This window comes from Hermetia illucens, chromosome 4 (assembly GCF_905115235.1).
Source record: "Hermetia illucens chromosome 4, iHerIll2.2.curated.20191125, whole genome shotgun sequence".
Lineage (NCBI taxonomy): Eukaryota > Metazoa > Arthropoda > Insecta > Diptera > Stratiomyidae > Hermetia > Hermetia illucens.
In genome coordinates this window covers 30,284,481-30,304,049 of record NC_051852.1, presented here as the reverse complement: position 1 = coordinate 30,304,049, position 19,569 = coordinate 30,284,481, and the positions used below count along the sequence as shown (strand labels likewise).

General features: G+C 41.9%; 1 protein-coding gene across 3 annotated transcripts; it reads right to left on the bottom strand.

Moving 5' to 3' along the window:
- Nucleotides 1–1,086: 1,086 nt before the first annotated feature.
- On the bottom strand, nucleotides 1,087–18,796 carry LOC119656081 (cytochrome P450 4d2-like). 3 transcript variants are annotated; one of them, XM_038062367.1, is made up of 7 exons: nucleotides 18,678–18,796; nucleotides 9,470–9,684; nucleotides 9,018–9,401; nucleotides 8,881–8,950; nucleotides 1,995–2,179; nucleotides 1,537–1,917; nucleotides 1,087–1,444 (listed from the first exon to the last, which is right to left on the bottom strand). In XM_038062367.1, the coding sequence occupies exons 2-7, from the start codon at nucleotides 9,624–9,626 to the stop codon at nucleotides 1,104–1,106; spliced, it is 1,518 nt and encodes a 505-aa protein (XP_037918295.1). In that variant the 5' UTR covers nucleotides 9,627–9,684; nucleotides 18,678–18,796; the 3' UTR covers nucleotides 1,087–1,103. The 3 variants fall into 3 exon arrangements, with proteins under 3 accessions (XP_037918295.1, XP_037918296.1, XP_037918297.1); XM_038062368.1 differs by lacking the exon at nucleotides 18,678–18,796 and adding an exon at nucleotides 18,172–18,316; XM_038062369.1 differs by lacking the exon at nucleotides 18,678–18,796 and adding an exon at nucleotides 18,046–18,160.
- Nucleotides 18,797–19,569: the final 773 nt, after the last annotated feature.

Below are 19,569 nucleotides of genomic sequence, written 5' to 3'. Positions count from 1 at the left end.
ATTTCTTATGTTTCTCAGAAATCCTCGGAAGTCCTAACTTTGAAATTGGACGCTTTGACTAGGTGGTTGAGAGTGCATTGTGCAATGTGCTTCGAAATACTAGAGGCAGGACTACCCGTGCTTGATACAATTGACCTTATTGGACAATCTCTAAATTCTGGGCATGGCGGCTGTGTAACGTGTTAGCTTTACTCTCTCGCACTGTTTTACATCCGCCATTTTTTGAGTACTTTTATATAAGAGTTTTTCTTGATTTGTAGTTGTTGAATTGGGCTCCCTCCTCTTCTTTTTCTTCAGCCTTTGTCCCGTTCATAAGCGGGGTCCGCTCATCGTGATCGGTTTCGCCATTTAGCTCTATCGAATGCCTAATCTGGGTGCAATTTCGAGGCATTTAAATCCCCATCTAGCGTATCAATCCGCCGTTGTTTCGGCTCGCCTTTTGGTCGTTCACCATCGACTTCGATGTTCAGACCAATTTTGGCAAGTGAATTCTCGTTAGTATGAATTGCGTGACCATACCATCGAAGACGCCTCTCTTGCAATTTTTCCACGATCGGTGCAACCCCATAACGATCGCGGATATTCTCATTTCGGATGTGTTCAAAACGTCTCACGCCACTAGTCCAACGCAACATCCTTGTCTTTTTTACCGCAAGACGCCGATCATTGTCTTTTATAGTTGGCCAACACTTAGAACCATAGAGGGCGACAGGACGGACGACATTGCGGTAAATTTTGGATCTGAGACGTTCGTTGATACGTCGATCACAAAGAACACCAGTTGTGGAACGCTACATCATCCACAATTTTATTAGTTGTTCTGTTATTCAATAGAAGCTGCATCTTGGACGCTTATTAATCTTTTTCTATCCGCGGTATCTTTTGTTCGAAGTGATAATCAATTTGTCATATCATTGATGGCCGAAATCCGTACCGGGGGAAGCGGTCAGAAAAATTTGTTGATTGTACATTTCTAAGGAAGTTGCATGATTGACAGTCAGAGTCGGAATATTTTTTCTACTACGCCGTCCATACACTACCCCAACGTCATATATAGTTTTATCTAACTTAAATCAAACAAATTCATACCAGATTGAATAAATTCAATATTGTCTGGGCTTTATTCCAATATGAATACCATTGGTCGATCTTAGAACCAAATTTAGTACGGGAATCGGTTCAGGTCCCATTGGTAACAGCTCATAATGCCTTAACATTTTCGATACGGTACTCTTCATCTCCAACATTGCGAATTTTTGTCCAATACAATTGCGAGGTCCAGCACTGAATGGAATATACGAATAAGGATTGGTCTTCTCATCAGAATTTTCAAGGAGATGTCGATCCGGATTAAACTTTTCGGGTTCTGGGAACAACTTGGGATCCTTTAATATTACAAAAATTGGTATACTGACGTTTGTGTTGACTGGGATCAAGTAATCATCTGAAATGTAATAAAAAATTAATCGACCATTCACAATTGCTTCAAGACTAAATTAGTTCTTCGCCTCCAGGGAACTGATCTTCCAAACTTACCAATTTTTGTATCTTCTATCATTCTTCGTGCTATTATCGGAACTGATGGGTACAACCGTAGTGTTTCTTTGATAACGCATTCCAAATATTTTAAATTTTGTAACTCTCTGTAGGTGACTGGCTTGTTTTTATCAGTTCCTATTACTTCACATATTTCTTGAAATGCTCGCTTTTGCACTTCTGGATGGCGTGATAGACAATAAAGTGTGAAGGACATAGCGGATGTCGTTGTGTCATGTCCTTCGAACATAAATGTGTCCACTTCTTCCCGGATATCAGCATTTGTAAGTGGTTTACCGTCCGCTGATGACTGTAGAAGAACATCGAGAAGGGCCAGTTTCCTCTTGGTACCAACATCAGTATCTTCTTGTGGTGCATTTGCTGGTAGATACATTGATTGTTTTAGGAAAGTATTTATACATTTTATTCATTCACATTATTGAAGATATCACACTTACAATCTTTGTTCATTTGCTCTATCAGTAGAGCATTTCTACGTTCTTCGATAATACGTTCAGTGAAATCGTGAAGAACCTTAGCGGCGTAATCTTGACGTTCTTTCATTTTAGGGGCGAAAATTTTGAAAATGAGATCACTTCGATACCAAATGTTGATGAAGCGTTCGGTTAAAATGGTGGTTATCCTGAAATAAAGAAAAGGGGTTGTATCGAGCAGTTCACATTTCCCCGCAGTTGGTTTGCAAAAACGTAACTTGGACGTAAGTATCTATGTCGAAACAGTGCACCTTAATTACGAGTTTAAAACGGATTCTATGAATCTGGGGTTTAGGGTGTTTTTTTTTACTTATTCGAATTTCCACTTTCAACCTGGTCATGATGCTTGGAACGGTAGAAGTATTAGATAAGTCTCGCATATCTCGCAGTCTCGCGTGGAGGGATACATCCATCTTAAGGTTCGAGCACCCTGGTAGTCGATCTTCTTTCTACCCGAGAAGAAAGGACCTTTGCTTCTTTTACCAGGTTGCAAAACATTTGGCGAATATTCGTGGTTCCATATTACTCAAGCTGCCACCGATTACAAGAGAAATAATTACGCTGATAGAATGCGGTATCTACCGCCATCGCTTTGGATGTATAATTTATCTAAGGCTTGAAAGTCGATTAGTGGGCTTTGTAGAATCACATAATTCTATCCAACTATCATAGTAGGCGTGACGAGAAATTCAACAAATTACTGCTTTTAGCTGTAAGGATTGCACCACTGCGAAACGCTAAAAAAATCGAGGGATGAGTTGATGCAATTATTTGTTGGAAGATGTGTAACTACCTCCTCTCACTCTGGATAAGAAACAACCTAGTATCGAAATTCATGAAGAGTTTGGCCTCCTCATCAGGACATGCTGGATGTATTATTAGTCAATATACCGAAAAGCAGACCCGCGATGAACAATAAGTGTTTTCAACTATCGTTGGGAAGCAAATGTTTTGTCACTGATTTACTTCTACACTCCCCATTGGTTCCATGGGCGGAAGCTATTTTAAGTCCACCATACTTCAGGTATGACATTAGCTAGTCTATTGAATGCTATTCCATTAGCAGAAAAATATGTACGAAGAAAAAAAGGCGGAGGAGATTGGTCCGGGTTTGTTAAAATCCAATGATATTAAGAAGCTAATTAATCAGTCACTAAAGAGATGCCTGATGCAAGCGCTGAGGTGCTTAAACATCATCGTCAATAAAGAGGCTGATTGGTAGACTAGTTAAATCTGAGGTTTCACCACAAAATGCTGGGACAAGAGGAGACGTTTGGCATCACTTCATTTGCTTCCAAGACTCTCCTGAAAGGTGGATCATTCCACTGTTGCACTTCATGCAACCAAAACGGTGTAAATAGAAATCCTATCGGCAAATGAAAATCTTTATGAAGGGAGCAGATTTTCTTACAACTTTCCGAGAAAAATAATGCTTATGAAAAATTAGAAAGTCACCCCTTCACCCAACTTATCCAATTTCCTGGAGTTTATGGAATGATTGCTGTTTGTAATGTATACGGCTTAACGTCAAATTCTAGAATGTTGTCCTAACCTATCCTGAATTGCTAAACCCTTTTCAGTTACTGGGGGGATCAAAGATCCCAATAAGGTCCGATAATAGCTGTCACTTGTCAGATTTTCCTTTTTACAGAATCTGATCGACTCCAGATGGCAATCGTTTGATGTTGGCTTCCAAAGCAAATCAAAAGTGACGATTTTCGAATTCCGTATGGTTTCGTGTAAGCCCGATTACTCGTCGTTTTGTGGGATTCCGTCCATCAGGATGGACTTTATAGAGGCTCATTTTCGCATGTTAAAGCCGCCTGAATTTAACAACTCCATCATTGGAGATTCAGTCCCTTATCTTGATTATTCGGATTATTTTTTTATTCCCGAGTTGTCACAATCTCGGCTGATGCCGGATTTTACCTAAGACTAGCATGAAGTGCCAAGCATTTAGGTTCGGACGATCCTACCTACTTAAAAGTTAAAGGGCACTGGCCGGTGGTAGGTCAATGAACTCAGCGAACTCCCCGCAACATGGAGCACGTATGCAGAATGGTGTATTTCTGCATGGTTTGAACGAGACTGTGTGAGAGTCCCACTTACTCGAAACGTTAAAGCTTCTTTGATTTCTCAGGCCAAGGGCTCATAGAATATTTTCTTCACCACGTATTTCCGTCCAATGTTGCCATTATGGGGGATAGCAATATCAATAATATACGCGGAGCGACCCATTTTATCAACTAGCAGCACGTCAGGCTTGTTGTGCGATATGTGGTGATCAGTTAGAACTTGTCGGTCCCAATACATGCTATAGGCAGAACTATCAAGTACCGCCTGCGGCTCATACTGGCAAACAGGACATGTTCTCTGTGATCAGCCCATGCTTGTATGCAATGAGTATGAATTACCTTACATATAGCATTATGCCTCTTCGTGTATTGCAACGGTGTCATTACAATTCAGTCAGAAATAAGATGGTCCAAAGTCTCCAACGATGAACCACACATTCTGCACTAGTCGTTCTCCACCCGCTCTTTCATAAGCTCGGGTGGCGACCACGTCATCCTGGCTGGCACACATGAATCCCTCTGTCTCAGGAAAGAGCTTCCCAGCACACAGCCATCTGTTCGACAAATGCAAATCGACAAATGGCTGCCAAAGACATTTCATGTGTTTACCGTGCATTATCTTCGATTTTCATTCATCGATCCGCCAGTCGACTTGGCGATGATGTTGTGCTTCCACGTCAACCACATCCTCACCTCCGATGTTACGAGGTAGGTTCATGTATATTCTCCGAGGAACGGTTTCAGTCTACGATGACCTTCAACAATTTTATGAACTAAGATTATTTTTTGTTAAGACCCGTGAATACTGCAATCTAAATGGGTGATAATTTTGACAAGATCCTTACTCGAAGACATGCTGGGTTGGCACCTTTTGGAATTTGTCAGCTAATATGCCCCTTGTGCTCTCTTTTTGACTTACTAGTTGCGATATTTGCCTCTGATTCAGTGTGGACCTCGAAGTGAGGATCCATTGATTTCAATAGACGAATCACACAACAGCTCATCTAGTGCTTCGGTTTTGTTTTTACGGTATTCCGAGATCTTACGACCTGATCCGCCCTTCCGATAGTTTTTTTCGTGGCTGTCAACAATTTTTATGATTTCCGGCTTTGAATAATTGTATTTTCCTCCGAAAGTAAACATGCTTGTAAATATTGCAACTGTTTTAAATGTTCTTTTTGGAAACTGGGACTGTCCAAGACTTGGTTTGTTCGTAAGTATGATGAGTGATTTTGGCAGAATTTTATTTACTGGGTACCTTGGCTCTACGGAGCCCGTGTATATTTGCCAGTAAAGGTTGGAAAGACCAAAGGTAGATTAGTTGAGACCACTTCAGTCTCCTCCGCTAATTAAAGAGAGAAAGGATAAAGTTCTCGATATTAGTAGAGCGTACCATTTGTTGACTATTATGTTCTCCAGCTCCTAGTGCGTGCTATTGGCCGATGGGAAGCGAAGCAGCTCGGAAAGGGATGCTGTGAACTCTGGGTTCTGACTTGCAGTCATGCGTGAACTTAGTTGCGTAGACCGACTCCTTAATTTCGGGAAAACCCTATTAGGCTGTTACTGTTCTATATTTCTAGCGCTCTCGTGACACGAATGCGGCTCTTTCCTGTAAGAGTTGTTGTTCGAAAATTTGCGCTCATTTCAAGGTCTTTTCTGATATGTGTTTTTATTGTCGAGTTCACTAGCTTAGTGAATGATGGGAGGGTTCCGCGGTTAGGAAAAACCGGCACCTGTTCCAGTCTTGAAACGATTTCTTCCGATTAGTAATTATTATAAGGCTAGTACTTGACAAAAACAGTGTAATGGCTGTGATTTTAGAGTAGACCGTAACGAGGCGTACATCTGCTTCTGCCAGATCCGCAGTTGCAAGTATCGTTTTAGTTTTATATCGTGAGAGTAATATATTTAGGGTAGATTGGAGAAACGTGGCCATGAATGAAAAATTTAAATCATGATAGAGGATAAAATGCAGGCCAAAATCTAACTGAAAGAACAATTAAAAATATAAGAGGTTTGTTTGCCTGTGAGTTGGGATCGCAATGCTATGCACCAACCGAGACTTTCAATACAATGGAAAAGAATGCTTTCTACAAGCAGTTAAACGCAGTTCAGGGGTGACTTCCTAAATATGAGATTGTGATCGTAATGGATGATCTAAATAGCAATGTGGGCTCTGACAACAATTTGCTCTGACATATGATGGGGAAGCACGGTCCTGGTGACCGCAAAGGTAATATGTGGATTTCTGCAACTTCCACCGCCTCGTCATTGGTGGCACATTCTACGAGCACAGAGCCTGTCATAAGGTCAGTTGGGTTTCAACTGACCGACGTCGTATGAGCAATCAGATCGACCACTTCGCAATTAGCGGAAAATTGTCGCTCCACTGTGGGGTGAGCTACCTCGCCAATCGGCCGGCAGATATGCTTAGTAACCCGCTTGAGAATATCGATGAATAGTGGGCGGCCATCAAAAATGCTCCTTTCTCGGGTGCAACACGTATCCGCCATATTTCGACTGCGGAATCGTGGAAGCAGATCGATGAAAGCAAGGGATTAAAAGCTCTGTTGGCCGTTGAGAGCGATGGTGGGCGTGACAGGTTGGAGTTCGGATACCGAGCGAAATACCAAGAAATCCAGTGTAGTGTATGACGTCACAAGTGAGAATTTACTATTGCAGGCAAGCGGAAAAGCTGCACGTCGCACTGATTTCAGAAATGTATATCGCATCACAAAAGAACACACGTGTGGCGGCAAATTTTTCCATGGTCCTGTGAAGGACGTCAACGGTCGATATCTTATCCACGATGATGAACGACTGAAGAGGTGGAAAGAACACTTCATCATCGTTCGTAACCGTATTACATCGGGGGAGGTTCTTCCTCTTGTAGATGACGTGGCTAGTCACCGTAACATGCGGATACGGAGTTTGCCTCCAAGTAGGAGAGAAATAATATTGGCCATCAATGCATTCAAATGGAGTAAGCGGCTGGGATTGATGGTCTCCGCACAGAGCTATTTATCGCTGCACCTGAAGTTACTGCTGGTCTGCTGCTTACACTCAAACAGAAATCTAGGGAATTCAAGATCTATTCCAGAGAGTGGTAGAAGCGGATGATCGTCAAGATCCCGAGGAATGGGACTCGTTTTGAGTGTAATAATTGGAGGGGTATCTGCGTGTTTCCTGCTTTTGCAAAAAAGCTTGGTCAATAGAGAGCAGTGTAGTTTCTGCTCCGGATCCTCTTGCATTTACCACATCAACACTCTACGGATCAATTTGGAATAACGCGCGGAATTTTGATTTTCGCTACACCTGCTCTTCATCGTCTTCGAGAAAGCTTTCGTGAGCAGGAAGTGTGCTCTACGTTGGAGGGGCGGGGAGGGGAGAAACTACAGTATATGATGGCGCCAAATGTCACATCCTGCACTTAGGTAAAATCTCGGAGAATTTTGAGGTCCAGGGTGGAGCTTGCCAGAGTTACATCTTGTCACCAATATTATTTTTTCTTCTTATTGGTGACGTTCTTCATGCTGCCTTATCCGGAGTAATGCAAAGATGTCATATTTCCTCCAATACCTCGACTATGCTCATGACATCTGTTTGCTCTCTCATCAGGTTATCGACCTTGGAAAAATGACCCAGGGTGAGGAAAGGGAGGCAAATAGAGTTGGACTCAAGACAAATATCAACAAAACCAAGGTTCTCAGACTGACGGATCATCGCACTCTCCCTATCTACATTTATGGCCAGAGCATCGAAAGTGTCAATAAATTTATACACCTAGGAAATTTGGTTTCTGCCGACCGTGGGCCCAAATTAGATGTTGCCCGAACCATTAACAGCGCTAGATCCGCTTTCGCTGCCCTGTCTAAAATCTGGAAGTGCAGTTATTTCAACACCAAGATCAAGTTGGCCTGACACTATCTCAAACGAGTCGGCGCCCAGGCCTGGCACTCATACGCACTGTTTTTGGAAGGAAGAAGGGGCATTGAAATAAAGAAAATGTTTGATCGCGCACCAAAGCCTAGGCAAAGGATCTTTAAAGTTGAATGACTAACTTCTACCAAGCAAAAGGTCATACAGAAACAGTTCAAGAAGTGGCAGTAAGTCAGAGGCATTGGTGGAAACTATACGACCAAAATTGCCAATGATTTAATCCTTCTAGCTGGAAGGGAAAGTACTTTTGAGTTCGGCTAATTTGATTAATGCTGGAGGAACTGACAATCGGATATAGTCATAAGGGTGGGAGAATCTGTAGATAGCACTTTTCGTGAAACTTGCTAGTCTGATGACACAGAACAAGTTGAAGCTGAAGGTCGCCTTGAGTCACCTCTACTCAACATTGATGAATCACCCCGTGAAGTTGGCTGGTAAATTAATAGAGAAGAATTTGCAGCATCAGTGGAATACCAATGTTCGTACTGCTACTGCGTGCTGCGATCTTTGGTAACAATTACGTTATCAATAATATTCACTTCCTTTAAATACTCGTATACCATATGACCCTTTAATGTGAAGTGCATGGTGGTAGTGAGGAATAGGAAGAGGGTTAGTCCTTTCGTTTTTGATCCAGGAGAACAGTAAGATTATTCCATGTGTACGTCGCTCATCGGCCAGCAAGGTGAAAAAGGAGGGGTTTGAGCTTCTTCAAAAGTTCATGTATGATGCGAAAGCGACTCATATTTAAAAGTAACTAGCTGGATTTTGAAAAAAGCGTTTCAAATATCTTTTGTTCGAAACTAAAATCTACTTGAATCAGAACTAAAACTTACTCAGCTACGGCTCGAACGTATTCACAATCAGGATCAGTCTGAGCATTAATTTTCGTACCCATAGCGGTTTCTGAAAGTAGAATTGGTTAAAACCTATTTAACAAAAAAAAAACGGAAATGAATTTATGGTTACTTACCACAGACCACATCCAAAGCTGCCAAGGTAATGTAAGGATAAACATTGAAGTCCTTTCCATCCAAATGCTTTTCCAATTTCTGTGCTAAAATTTTACTTTGACGATCAAAAATCTCAACAAATTCTTCAAGAATTTTAAAATGAAACTTTGGAGTTATGATCTTTCGTCTGGAGTGCCATTTTGATCCTGCACTAAGCAGTAAACCATCTCCCAGCCATAATTCCAGGAAATCATACAGGGAACTTTTCGTGATGTACTTGGGACTAGCCAGAACTGTTTCCAGAACTTCTGGTTTTCTGATAACTACGGCTAATTGATGAAATATCCATACCCGACAGATTGTACCATAATTCACGCTGAGGTCTCGGACAATGCCGAGTGAATCTAGGAGTTGTAAAAAGAAATATATTTTAGTGGAAGGAAGTTTTCTTCTGGAAACTTGGGACGTATACCTTGCACGTCCCTCCTTTTGAATATGAAACCTGATCCAAATATCGGCAAGAGAAATGGGCCTGGCATATTAACGGTCATATCATATCGCCTTTTCTTGGCGGTATAATCCAGTAGAATCGCAAGGGAGATTAGGATGATAAAAAGTGTAAGGAACATAGTTATCCGTTTCGCAACGTTCAGTCAACTCGGGAACAATGAACGACTTTGCTGTTAGCTAAAGGAGAAAGAAAATAAAAATGAATTCTAATGTAGGTGCAAACGAAAATAGAGTAGGCGCAACGAAGAACAACTTTGAAAATTTGGTATGAACATCAACACCATCTAAGCAGTGCTTCCAGAAAAATGGTTAAACTATCGGTGGTTTGACGGAAGAAAAATCTGCTTCCCATTCAGAAAGAGACCAGAGTTGCGAGAGAACGTGTATGAATCTTGGAAATCAGGCCACATACGTACCAGCAGGTATGCTTCAAAGAACTTTGCCAGTCCTCTTTCTCCCGCAGGAAGGCAATCGGAAGAAATATCAAGCGGCGGAAGACATCTTCGTCATACAGAGATTAACTGATTTTGGATTCCGCCAAGCGATCACCACCATAGACTTGCTAACGGAGCTAGTTCCAGAGCCGATGATATCTTGGAAATGCTGTACAGTACGGACACTGGACATTAAAAATGCATTCAATTCGCGCTACAACAGTAAGACTTACTGCTACTGATGAGCTCCAAATGCAACCTGCGCGAGAAATCAGCGTCTTTCCAGATCTCCAAATAAACCCCATAAAATAATCCGAGCGATACAGTTTACAGTAACGAAAGTGAAAGAATATTTGGGTGGACTTCGGCTATTGAGCATATTGGCCCTGTTTTATGTGAGGATTATCTATCTTTTCCTAAAAAGAAGAAATTACCTACCCTCAATAAATTCATAACGTCCGTTAGAAATGGAAGGATTAGTGCACACGAGATTAATAGATTTCGTTACGAGGAGTAGAAGTGCTGCCGTCTGCATTTAGGGGTTCCAAAGAACAACTCATTACCGACTCGATAGTTTGGAAGAAAGGTAACGAAACTAGTTTAGGTAGTTTCCGATTTTTTTGGTCCAGCTAAGTGTTCGAAAGTAGTTACACCGTTACAGCACTTCGCTGCCAGCAAGTAACCTGTCTGCAGAATTTTGTTTGATTCCCGGTTGCAGGTTTTTTGACAGTAACTGGACCAATTTTTGGCATGTCACGAAGGTCTCCTGTTGTTGGTCCGAGACCGGGTTCTTTTCAATGTTGTCAACTTTACCAGACTTGTCCGTTATGCGGATCATATGAGCCTTGTTACGATTGGTGTAGTGAGTTCTTCGGACCATTGTTAGGAGTGAAGACATTGCTTGGTCATCATCGTGGCACTATAGCCTGATGATGAGTCCTGGCCGCCTGCATCGTTGTCTTTCAATTAGCTCAGTGACGTGACTGCGTCCTCCAATCTTGGAAGCCCAGTAGTTGTTGGACGTTCGTATATATTATGCCGCTACACCATTCGTTAATAACCTACTTAGACATTCGAGCGTCGCTCATTCGTTGGACATGCCGTGCCCCCAACATTGATGCCCGAATGAGCCGGCGTCCTACTTCTTTCTTGCATCATTATTTTCGTTTTGTCCTGATTGATGCGTAGTCCAACTTCTTTCGCAGTAGTGTTAACAGTCTGCGTGGGTCAATCTTCGAGACATTATGTTGATGTTATCTGCGTACGCTGACAATTGTGTCGACTTAATGAGTAGCGTCTCGCTGGTGTTGGTATCCATTGCTCGGATAGGGTATTTGAGTGCTAGTTGAAGAGCGTCAGCGCCAGTCTGTTGGTCTGCTTCAAACCAGTACCTGTTCTGGATCCTGACCTGTGAGACGGAGTTGGTCGTAGTTATCTTCATCAGTCGTACTTGTTTAGCTGGTATACCTAATTGCAGCATTACGTTGTACAGTACTCCACGATCTATACCGCCATATTTGACATGGCTTGGTGTTATGAAATCTCATTTGTTACCCATTGAAAACGCGGCTTAGTTCTTTGGAAAAGTTAGACGTGTACACCAATTCGTTTGTCGATGCTGATGAGAATTGCACCAGTAAGGTGCTTGATCTCAGGTAATCCAAAGTAGAACGCCGAATCTGGAGATTTCTGCGCCAACAAACACTTTGGTAGCTTCGATTACGGAGTGGTACTACACCCGGTCGTACTCTCTGTATTTAGAATCCGCTGGATCGAGCTTCTTTGAGAATAAACCCAATGGATCCCAGCCACAGTTGGTCTGAGAACTGCTCCAATTGCGAAGTTGGATGCATCGCAGAAGATGGCCAAGGGTGGGTTAAATTTTAGGTGTGCAAACAATGTTATCTGCTTCAGTGCCTTTTCGGATGGTCTAAAAGCTGTGGCAGATTCAGAGTCCTAGTTGTGGTGAATTTGTTTAGATTTTGCAGTGATGAATGTCGTTGATTGGTGCCTGTTTTGCTCTTCTTGGTGTTCTGTAAAAATGTAACATACCCTCAAATAAGAATAGTGTCTGGATGGGTCAGTGTTTACAGCCCTATGATATCGTAGTAGACAATTTCGCTTGAAATTTCACTGGTGCTAGAGGCATTTGTATCGTGAGTGAGTGAATGAGTTCCTGAGTCAGATCAGAGTAATAATCACGGGTGCCGCAATGCTGACGACATTCCAACATTGCCACCTATAGTGTACTGTTGTCCTGTAGTGTACAGTTACGGTCTTGGATGAAGCGCTCTAACACGCTTCAAGATCCTAATCCAAATAGATTGTCGCGCCTACAATTATTATTATTAAATCCTAGAACACTTTGACTTTGGCTAGCAGGGGACGTGTCCCTCCTTGAGATCGGATATTCTCAGAGACTGACCTCTTCTTAACCAAAAATGCATTCGCTTAATACCGTCACCGTTCCCTATTTTTTCAACCTCTGGAACAGAGTTCTTAAGTGGTTGTCGTGCTCTTCGGGTGAAGACGAAACGACTAATATGCTATTGACGTAGGCATAGTCGAAGTCCAGATATTTCAACGTTTCGTCGATGTATCGCTAAAATGTTTGGGCTGGATTCCCTAGGGCCGATGTCATAAAAGAAAACTCGTTAAGGTTGAACGGTGTTTAGATGGCAGTGTTCGGTATGTCTCCTGCAACTAGCGGGATCTGGAAAAGTACATATATCAGGTCAATGATACTGTTGAAAAGTCATTTTTCCCGTAAATAGCTTGGGCAAAATGTTGGATACATTTAACTGGGTACTGGTCAACTCAGGTTCGGTTGTTGAGCGTGCATTAACCTTCGCACGGTCTTCACTCGTTATTCTTTTTAGGTACCATATGGAAGGGCGCAGTTTACGGATTGTTTACTGCACGCGCTAATCCTAACTGAATGAGGATATTGAATTCCTTTTCCGATATTCGGGTTGTCTGGAGCTAATTGTGTTGGTTTTAAAGCATATGATGCTTCTCGTGATATCGGATTTATTTGGTTCCGTCCGGAAATTCCGGTAGGATATCATGATAGTTTCTGAATTTCAAAGGCAGTCGTGCTGAACATCTGGAAGGACTCCGTAATGTGCTTAGAAATCATCTGCTCAGAGTATGGGTTTAGAAACGACCGTTGTATTAAATCTTCAAGGAAAATCCCGTCGAAGGGCGTGGTGGAGAGTGAAGTTAGTGATTCCATATATGCTAATTGATGTCTCCATATATACCGAATGCTATAAACGCATATATCGGCGCTTGTGTCTATGAGGAACTGTGTCTTCGTATCTTTGTCGAACATAAACAGGCTGCTAATGTATGAGCTATCCCCTGACAATTTTGTCTGCCAATGGCCACGTCCACGAGTATCTTGCCTGTATGTCGACTTAGTTCTTTATCTGATATTGGAGATCACGGTTCCCTGATGAAACAATTCACACATGATTGACAAACGAGAATGGTAGACTTCGCTTGCTTAGAGTGAATGAATAACTGGTAAAGGGCAGGGATTTAACTATTCAATGATTCGGAGGGTGTTAATGTGATTAGTGAATGAATAGTTGGTGAAAAAATAGCCTGCTCTTCATCCATCAGTCATTTGAGGAGTTCTTTTTTGGGTGCCAAAACTATTTTAACTACTCCTCCAAGTATCACAACGAAGGCGTATACGGTTTTACATATAGGGGGGAAGATATCAGATTGGCTTGATTATTGAATAAGCGGAAGTAGCTGTTTGCAGGAGTTATCTAAATAGTTCTAGGAAGAAGGCTGACAAAATAGTTTGGAGAAGCTGATCTTAATTTTCTATCCACCAGAAGTAGAACTGAGTTAGATGCTATGGCATTATTGGTCGTGCCGAAGTGCTTGTTCCTGTTAATGTCTTTCACTTGGTCAAAGAAAAACGTGGATCCTAAACACTTTCGTGATGCGGAATATGGTGCCAAAATCATCACCATCTTATTTGCAGCAGATCATTAGTGTAGTCCTAGGAAAGCCACGTTGTAATTTTTATATTTTGTCCTTATAACGGTGGTTCTATTAGGTGGTGCTCGCCCTTACACGCGGCAATCATCAAAATGTTTTGTTCGATACTTTTGTCGATTCGCCCCTAAATATTTGCAATCAACCAATTGCTCACTAACTCCCTTGAGATGTAGTCTATAAATTTACTAGCATTAGAAATGAATAATGGAGGGCTAGTAATATGCGTTCTATTTAAGATTTCTTCCTTATGTCTGTGAAGTTAGTTCTTGATTAGCACTCATATTATAGTAAAAAAAGCTCGGACATGCGGTTTGAGAATCAACATCAAGACATTTCCTATTAAACCTTATCTCCTCCTTTACGTGAAATTGTTTGGGACCCTGACGAGGACGGATAATAGTGTCTTCTGCGCCTAAAAACGTGACAAACTGGGCGAAGTGTTGGGTTGATGTAAGGTTGACATTACTACCCGGAAAAACCACCTGTTAGGAAGCCCTGAAAGGAACCTTAGTCCGGTTTGAAAAGACAACATGGAACATGCGCTCCTTGTAGAGAAGAGGAGCTGCTAAGGAACTAACCTCAATATAAGCCTGATGTTACTGCCTTGCAAAAATACTTTGGACAGGGATCGATTTTTTGGAAAAGAGTGACTATACCATATTTAAAAGCGTCTATCGAGTGAACCGTATATTCGGAGTAGGTGGTTGTCAAAAAATGAAACTTGCTGTTACAACTGGTCCGTCGAGTCTTCGTTAAAGAAAAATCCCCCGGATAATTTTAGTCTATCGAGCCGTAAATCAAATTCCTATCATAAAAATCCTATTCCTTGTCTCAAACGCAACTAACTATCGACAAACATGGTCGAAACGATCCTGAAGGAGCAGAGTGATCTTACCTAGCAGCTGGACGTTCTCGAGAGGAATTACAGGAAGGATGGAGTCGCTCAAAAAACGGTCAATTATCTGCAAAAAACGAGAGGCATTGGAGGCATTAATGTCCACATTCAGGGTGAATCACCGGAAGCTGCTTAGTCTTCTCGAAGCAGACAATCCATACATTGGACTCCAGGAAGAGATAGAAGCTAAAGTTGGGGAAATTAAGACAATGATCGAGAGTAATCAAGCCCAGTCGCAACACTGAAGGAGTTCAGTCGTCAGAAGCTACTGACGGAACACCACACGTCCTTCCCGATCAACTGCCGAAACTATCGCCAATCCATATTTCCAGTTTATCCGGTATCTGTAAGGAGAGGCTTATAGAGCTATTCAAAATCCTGCTTTGCAACAATCGGTCTATTGTGAAACTTTCAAAAGCTGCAATACCTATTAGGGTATTTACGAGGAGAGGTGATGGAAGCCGTATCGCACGAGCAGCTAGTAGAGAATAACTATGAATCAGCACTATTGATTTCGGAGGAGCGGACGCCATTCTAGACATAGGAAAGCTTGGATACAAATCCGTGAATGACATAATTACGATGTACAATAATATACGGAACTGCTTGGCTGGATTGAGCAATATGGGATACATTACTTCCCAGTGGGGTCCAAAACTTGTCCGAATCATCAAGGTGGCAAGGAACTACCTCAGTGAGCAAAGTGTGCGACTTCCTTCTGCAAAGGTATAAGCTACTTCAATCGACTCAGTCACGACAATTTGACCCACGAAGTAAAAAGGGTTTGCGGCACAAGCGAAAGGTGGTTGCATCTATTGCAAAGGAGAACATGCGATGTTTACTTGTAACGAATTCGGGAAGTCGGTTGAGGAAAGGAATAATTTCGTAAAGCAGTCCAAAATATGTCGAAATTGTCTTTTACGTAGCGACTCGCGGAAGTATATCAGCAAGGCGCGCTGCCTGCAGTGCAATAAAGATCAACACACTATGCTGCATCTCAAAAACTTATTAAGTGCCAATACAGTCTGTCAACCAAAGGGAATACCAGGAATGACATCCGTACTGCTAGTAAGAGCTCTAGTAAGAGTAGAAAGTCCAACTGGCAAGAGTCTGATGGTTTGCGCTATAATCGGCCCAGGATTCCGAACATCATTTATCGTATTGGATGCGGAAATAAATTATGCGTGAGAAATAGGAATGCGGTGGCAGCAATCTTAGGGATCGGTAGTGTCCACGCGGCTACAGGTGAGGTCAAGATAAGGCCTAATTTCGATTTAAACTTCGAGCTGGCAGCTGCGGCTTATGTTTTATGATCGTTAACAACCTGTCTGCCAAATGAAGAGCTGACGGAAACCGGCTCAGGATGGACGAGTAAATTAAAACTAGCTGATCCGAAATATAATGTCAACTGATCTGATATTGGAAGCAGAAGTATTTGAGGAGATAATCGAGTCGCGAATGAAGAAAGGAAATCCTTTAATGGCCCAGAAGATGAAGTTAAGCTGGGTACTTTCGGGCAAAGCTCATTTACGCTCATCGAAAGTCACAACATTAGTGTCCAATTTATTCACGGTAGAGTTCCACAAAAATTCAAAAATTCAGTTTTGTTTAGATTCAATCTGAGACCGTGTTGCATGGGACGATCATTCCATTTTTGAACAAGTTGCTCGAGATCATTTTTGCTATCAGATGCTAGGAAAACATCATCTGCATAAAGCAGTGTGTAGGGTGCTGGACGTTGGATATCCCTTGTGACGGTGCCCATAACAAGAACAAAGAGGAGGGGTGAGAGGGCGCTTCCTTGATGAACACCAACAGAGACACAAAGCGGTTTTGATGGACCCTCCATACTTCGAACTTTACTTTTCGGATCATGGTAGAGCAATTGAACCCAGTGCACGAGTTCTTCTAGCATGAAGTGTTGTCGTAAAGCATACCAGATGAGTTCATGTGGTACACGGTCAAAAACTTTCTCTAGATCCAGAAAGGCAATGTTAAAATGGCGATGCTTCTCACGGTGTTTCTCCATGAGTAACCGCGCAGCGTGTATTGCGTCAGTAGTTCCGCATTTCTTGACAAATCCGGCTTGATTCACGGTTATTTCAACGATTTCGCGAATACGGTTGTCAAGAATGCGTTCAAAAATCTTCATGGTATGGGAAAGTAACCGGATCGGACGGTAATTTCAACATTCTTCTCGACTACCTTTCTTTTTCCATATTGGAACAGTGGCACTTTCTTGCAAGAGTAGTTGTCGGAGAGGATAGGGGTGTATATTACTTTCCACTTCACTCGGTAATAAACATGGAAAGCACTACCGCTAAGATACGAACAGTTTATAACGCTTCAGCAGAAACATCGAGTGGTACCAGTTTAAACAACCTGTTACACACCGGCCCTAAATTGCAGGATGACCTATCCCAGATATTTCTGAGATGAAGGAAATTTCAATATACCGTGTGCTGCGATATCGAGAAAATCTTGCAGCCAAGTCATAGGAACTTCCAACGAGTAACAGGAATACATCTTGACGACAGATTCGTTTGACGAAACTTCTGAGACATTCCTTGTGGTTAGGACGCTGTTTCAATTAGCGGAGGGGGAGGGACAAAGATCCCTTAGCTGCGGAAAGACTACGAAATGACTTTAACGTAGATGAATTTCTACATCGAGCAGAAACGAAGCAAGAGGCGAGCGATCTGGTATAGCAGATGATTGGTCTGTTAAAGGCTAGAGGATTTACCCTACGTCAATGGGCAGGAAATGATCTCGAATCGTTAAGTGACATTTCGGTAGTCTACAAGGATATGTAACTACGAGAAATAATACTGGATGCGCCGGTTGCTATTCTGGGTTTACTTTGGAACTCCATGTCCGACAATTTCCCGTTAAAAACCGTGGAGTATGACCCGAAGAAAAAATTGATGTAACGGCAACTGTTGTCAAATATTCTGGCAATGTACGATCCACTGTAATCAAGGAAATATTTGGTGGCGAAGTCATCAACAAAAACATGAGAAACTACAGCATCAAATCGCACTAGTCAACTGAAAACAATAAAGATTAGAGACTATAACTTCGAGATTGTGGATAATTCTTGCAATCTAAGGTCGATTAAATCCGCGCAGGGATGATGGTTGCCAACAGAGCCTATTTCAGCTGATAGTAACTAGTTCACTCGAAACGTCTCACCATAGGGTCAAAGAACTTAAACGTCTTCTACTTCACTTTTAACTTCTGATATTTCCGCTTCTAAACCACTTAGTTTACTTTTGATATTATGGAGGCATACAATACTCTCTGTAATATGCAGTTTACCCGGAAGTCACCCCTGGAAGACTCCGATTAGAAATTCTTCCTAAAATTGTATCACAATTAGCCAACTACACACGGTATTCTGATTCCTGCTTGGTGCTACCACTATTTGAGGAACAAAAATCTTTCACGTAATCGAGATTGCTTTGAGTTCTTTAGCAACTTTTCTTATTTACTTAAAGAAAGCACAGACTTTCAGATGCCGGTCTTGTGGATGCTGGTCTCCTCTCTTTGAGGGAGAACATATGCTGGGGGCGCATGCCTGAGAATCTTATCTCGAATGCCGGTTTCTATATTTCAAGATAATGTTTTCATTAAATGCTCTTAGTGGAAGAGCTTACTCTGTGTTTTGGTATCTCACAAGCGTATACATGACTCCGATTCTGTACTATTTTTATCTTATCAAAATAAACGTGCGTTTCAGATGGATTTGCGAAAATACTTATTCTGTTTTCGATTACACACGATGAAATTTGCAGCAGTTGGACCGAATTTAGATTGCAACTTACTGTTTTTGTAGGAAAATGTTCACAAACGCTTTCCCGAATCTAAAGTGACCGAGCTCTAGGAACGTACTAACCTCAGGAGGCTACAATCTTATTATAAATCGACTTTTCGTATTCTCGTTTCATTCCCGATTGGGGGCTGGTTTATTGAGTTTTGCACCGACTTTAATTACGCTATAAATAAAATACTCATTACTTGTGCTTGTAATTGTAAGTGGTACAAACCTGATAGTGGAGTATATGCGTACTCGTATGTAGATGGACTTTAATCCATTCTTTTCGCTGGTGGTATGGTCTTAAGGTTCAAAAGTTATAATAGATTAAATCTTGAGGCAACATGAGTTTTGAGTATAAAAGTGCAATCAGAGCATTTGGGATGGTCCTTCCGAGATCCTTTAGGAAGATTCTTTACAAATGTGCAGCCCGCGAGAAAGGACTACGTATATGCAAATTAAGTGTAATGCAATTCTAGTGAAGTGTCGACATGCATTTGTACACCTCTGTGTTGGCCAGGCTCGTTTAAGGGGGCCACTTAAGTGCTCCACAAGTAACATACAGGAACTTCACTTATCCTCAACCTAATCGCAGCGACATGCAATAGGGAGTGATAACAGTGAAGCCTCTTTCGCGCTCGTATAGCCGCAAAATTCTATCCTCAAATTTATTCTGCTTCAGATTTTATTGAGACGCGGTTTATCTCCATTCTTGACATCTGGTGGTTGCTAATTAAAACGAACAAAAAAAGGAATTCCTGTCCTTCTGCTTTCTGATCAAGCTTGTCGGGCACTGACGACCGACTTGGACCTGAAAAGTGTCGGAAAGTGACCCTATGTACGTCTCGTCCGTTATCCATTAATTTTCGGCAAGAGTTCTGCATATTATTTTATCTTCTAGC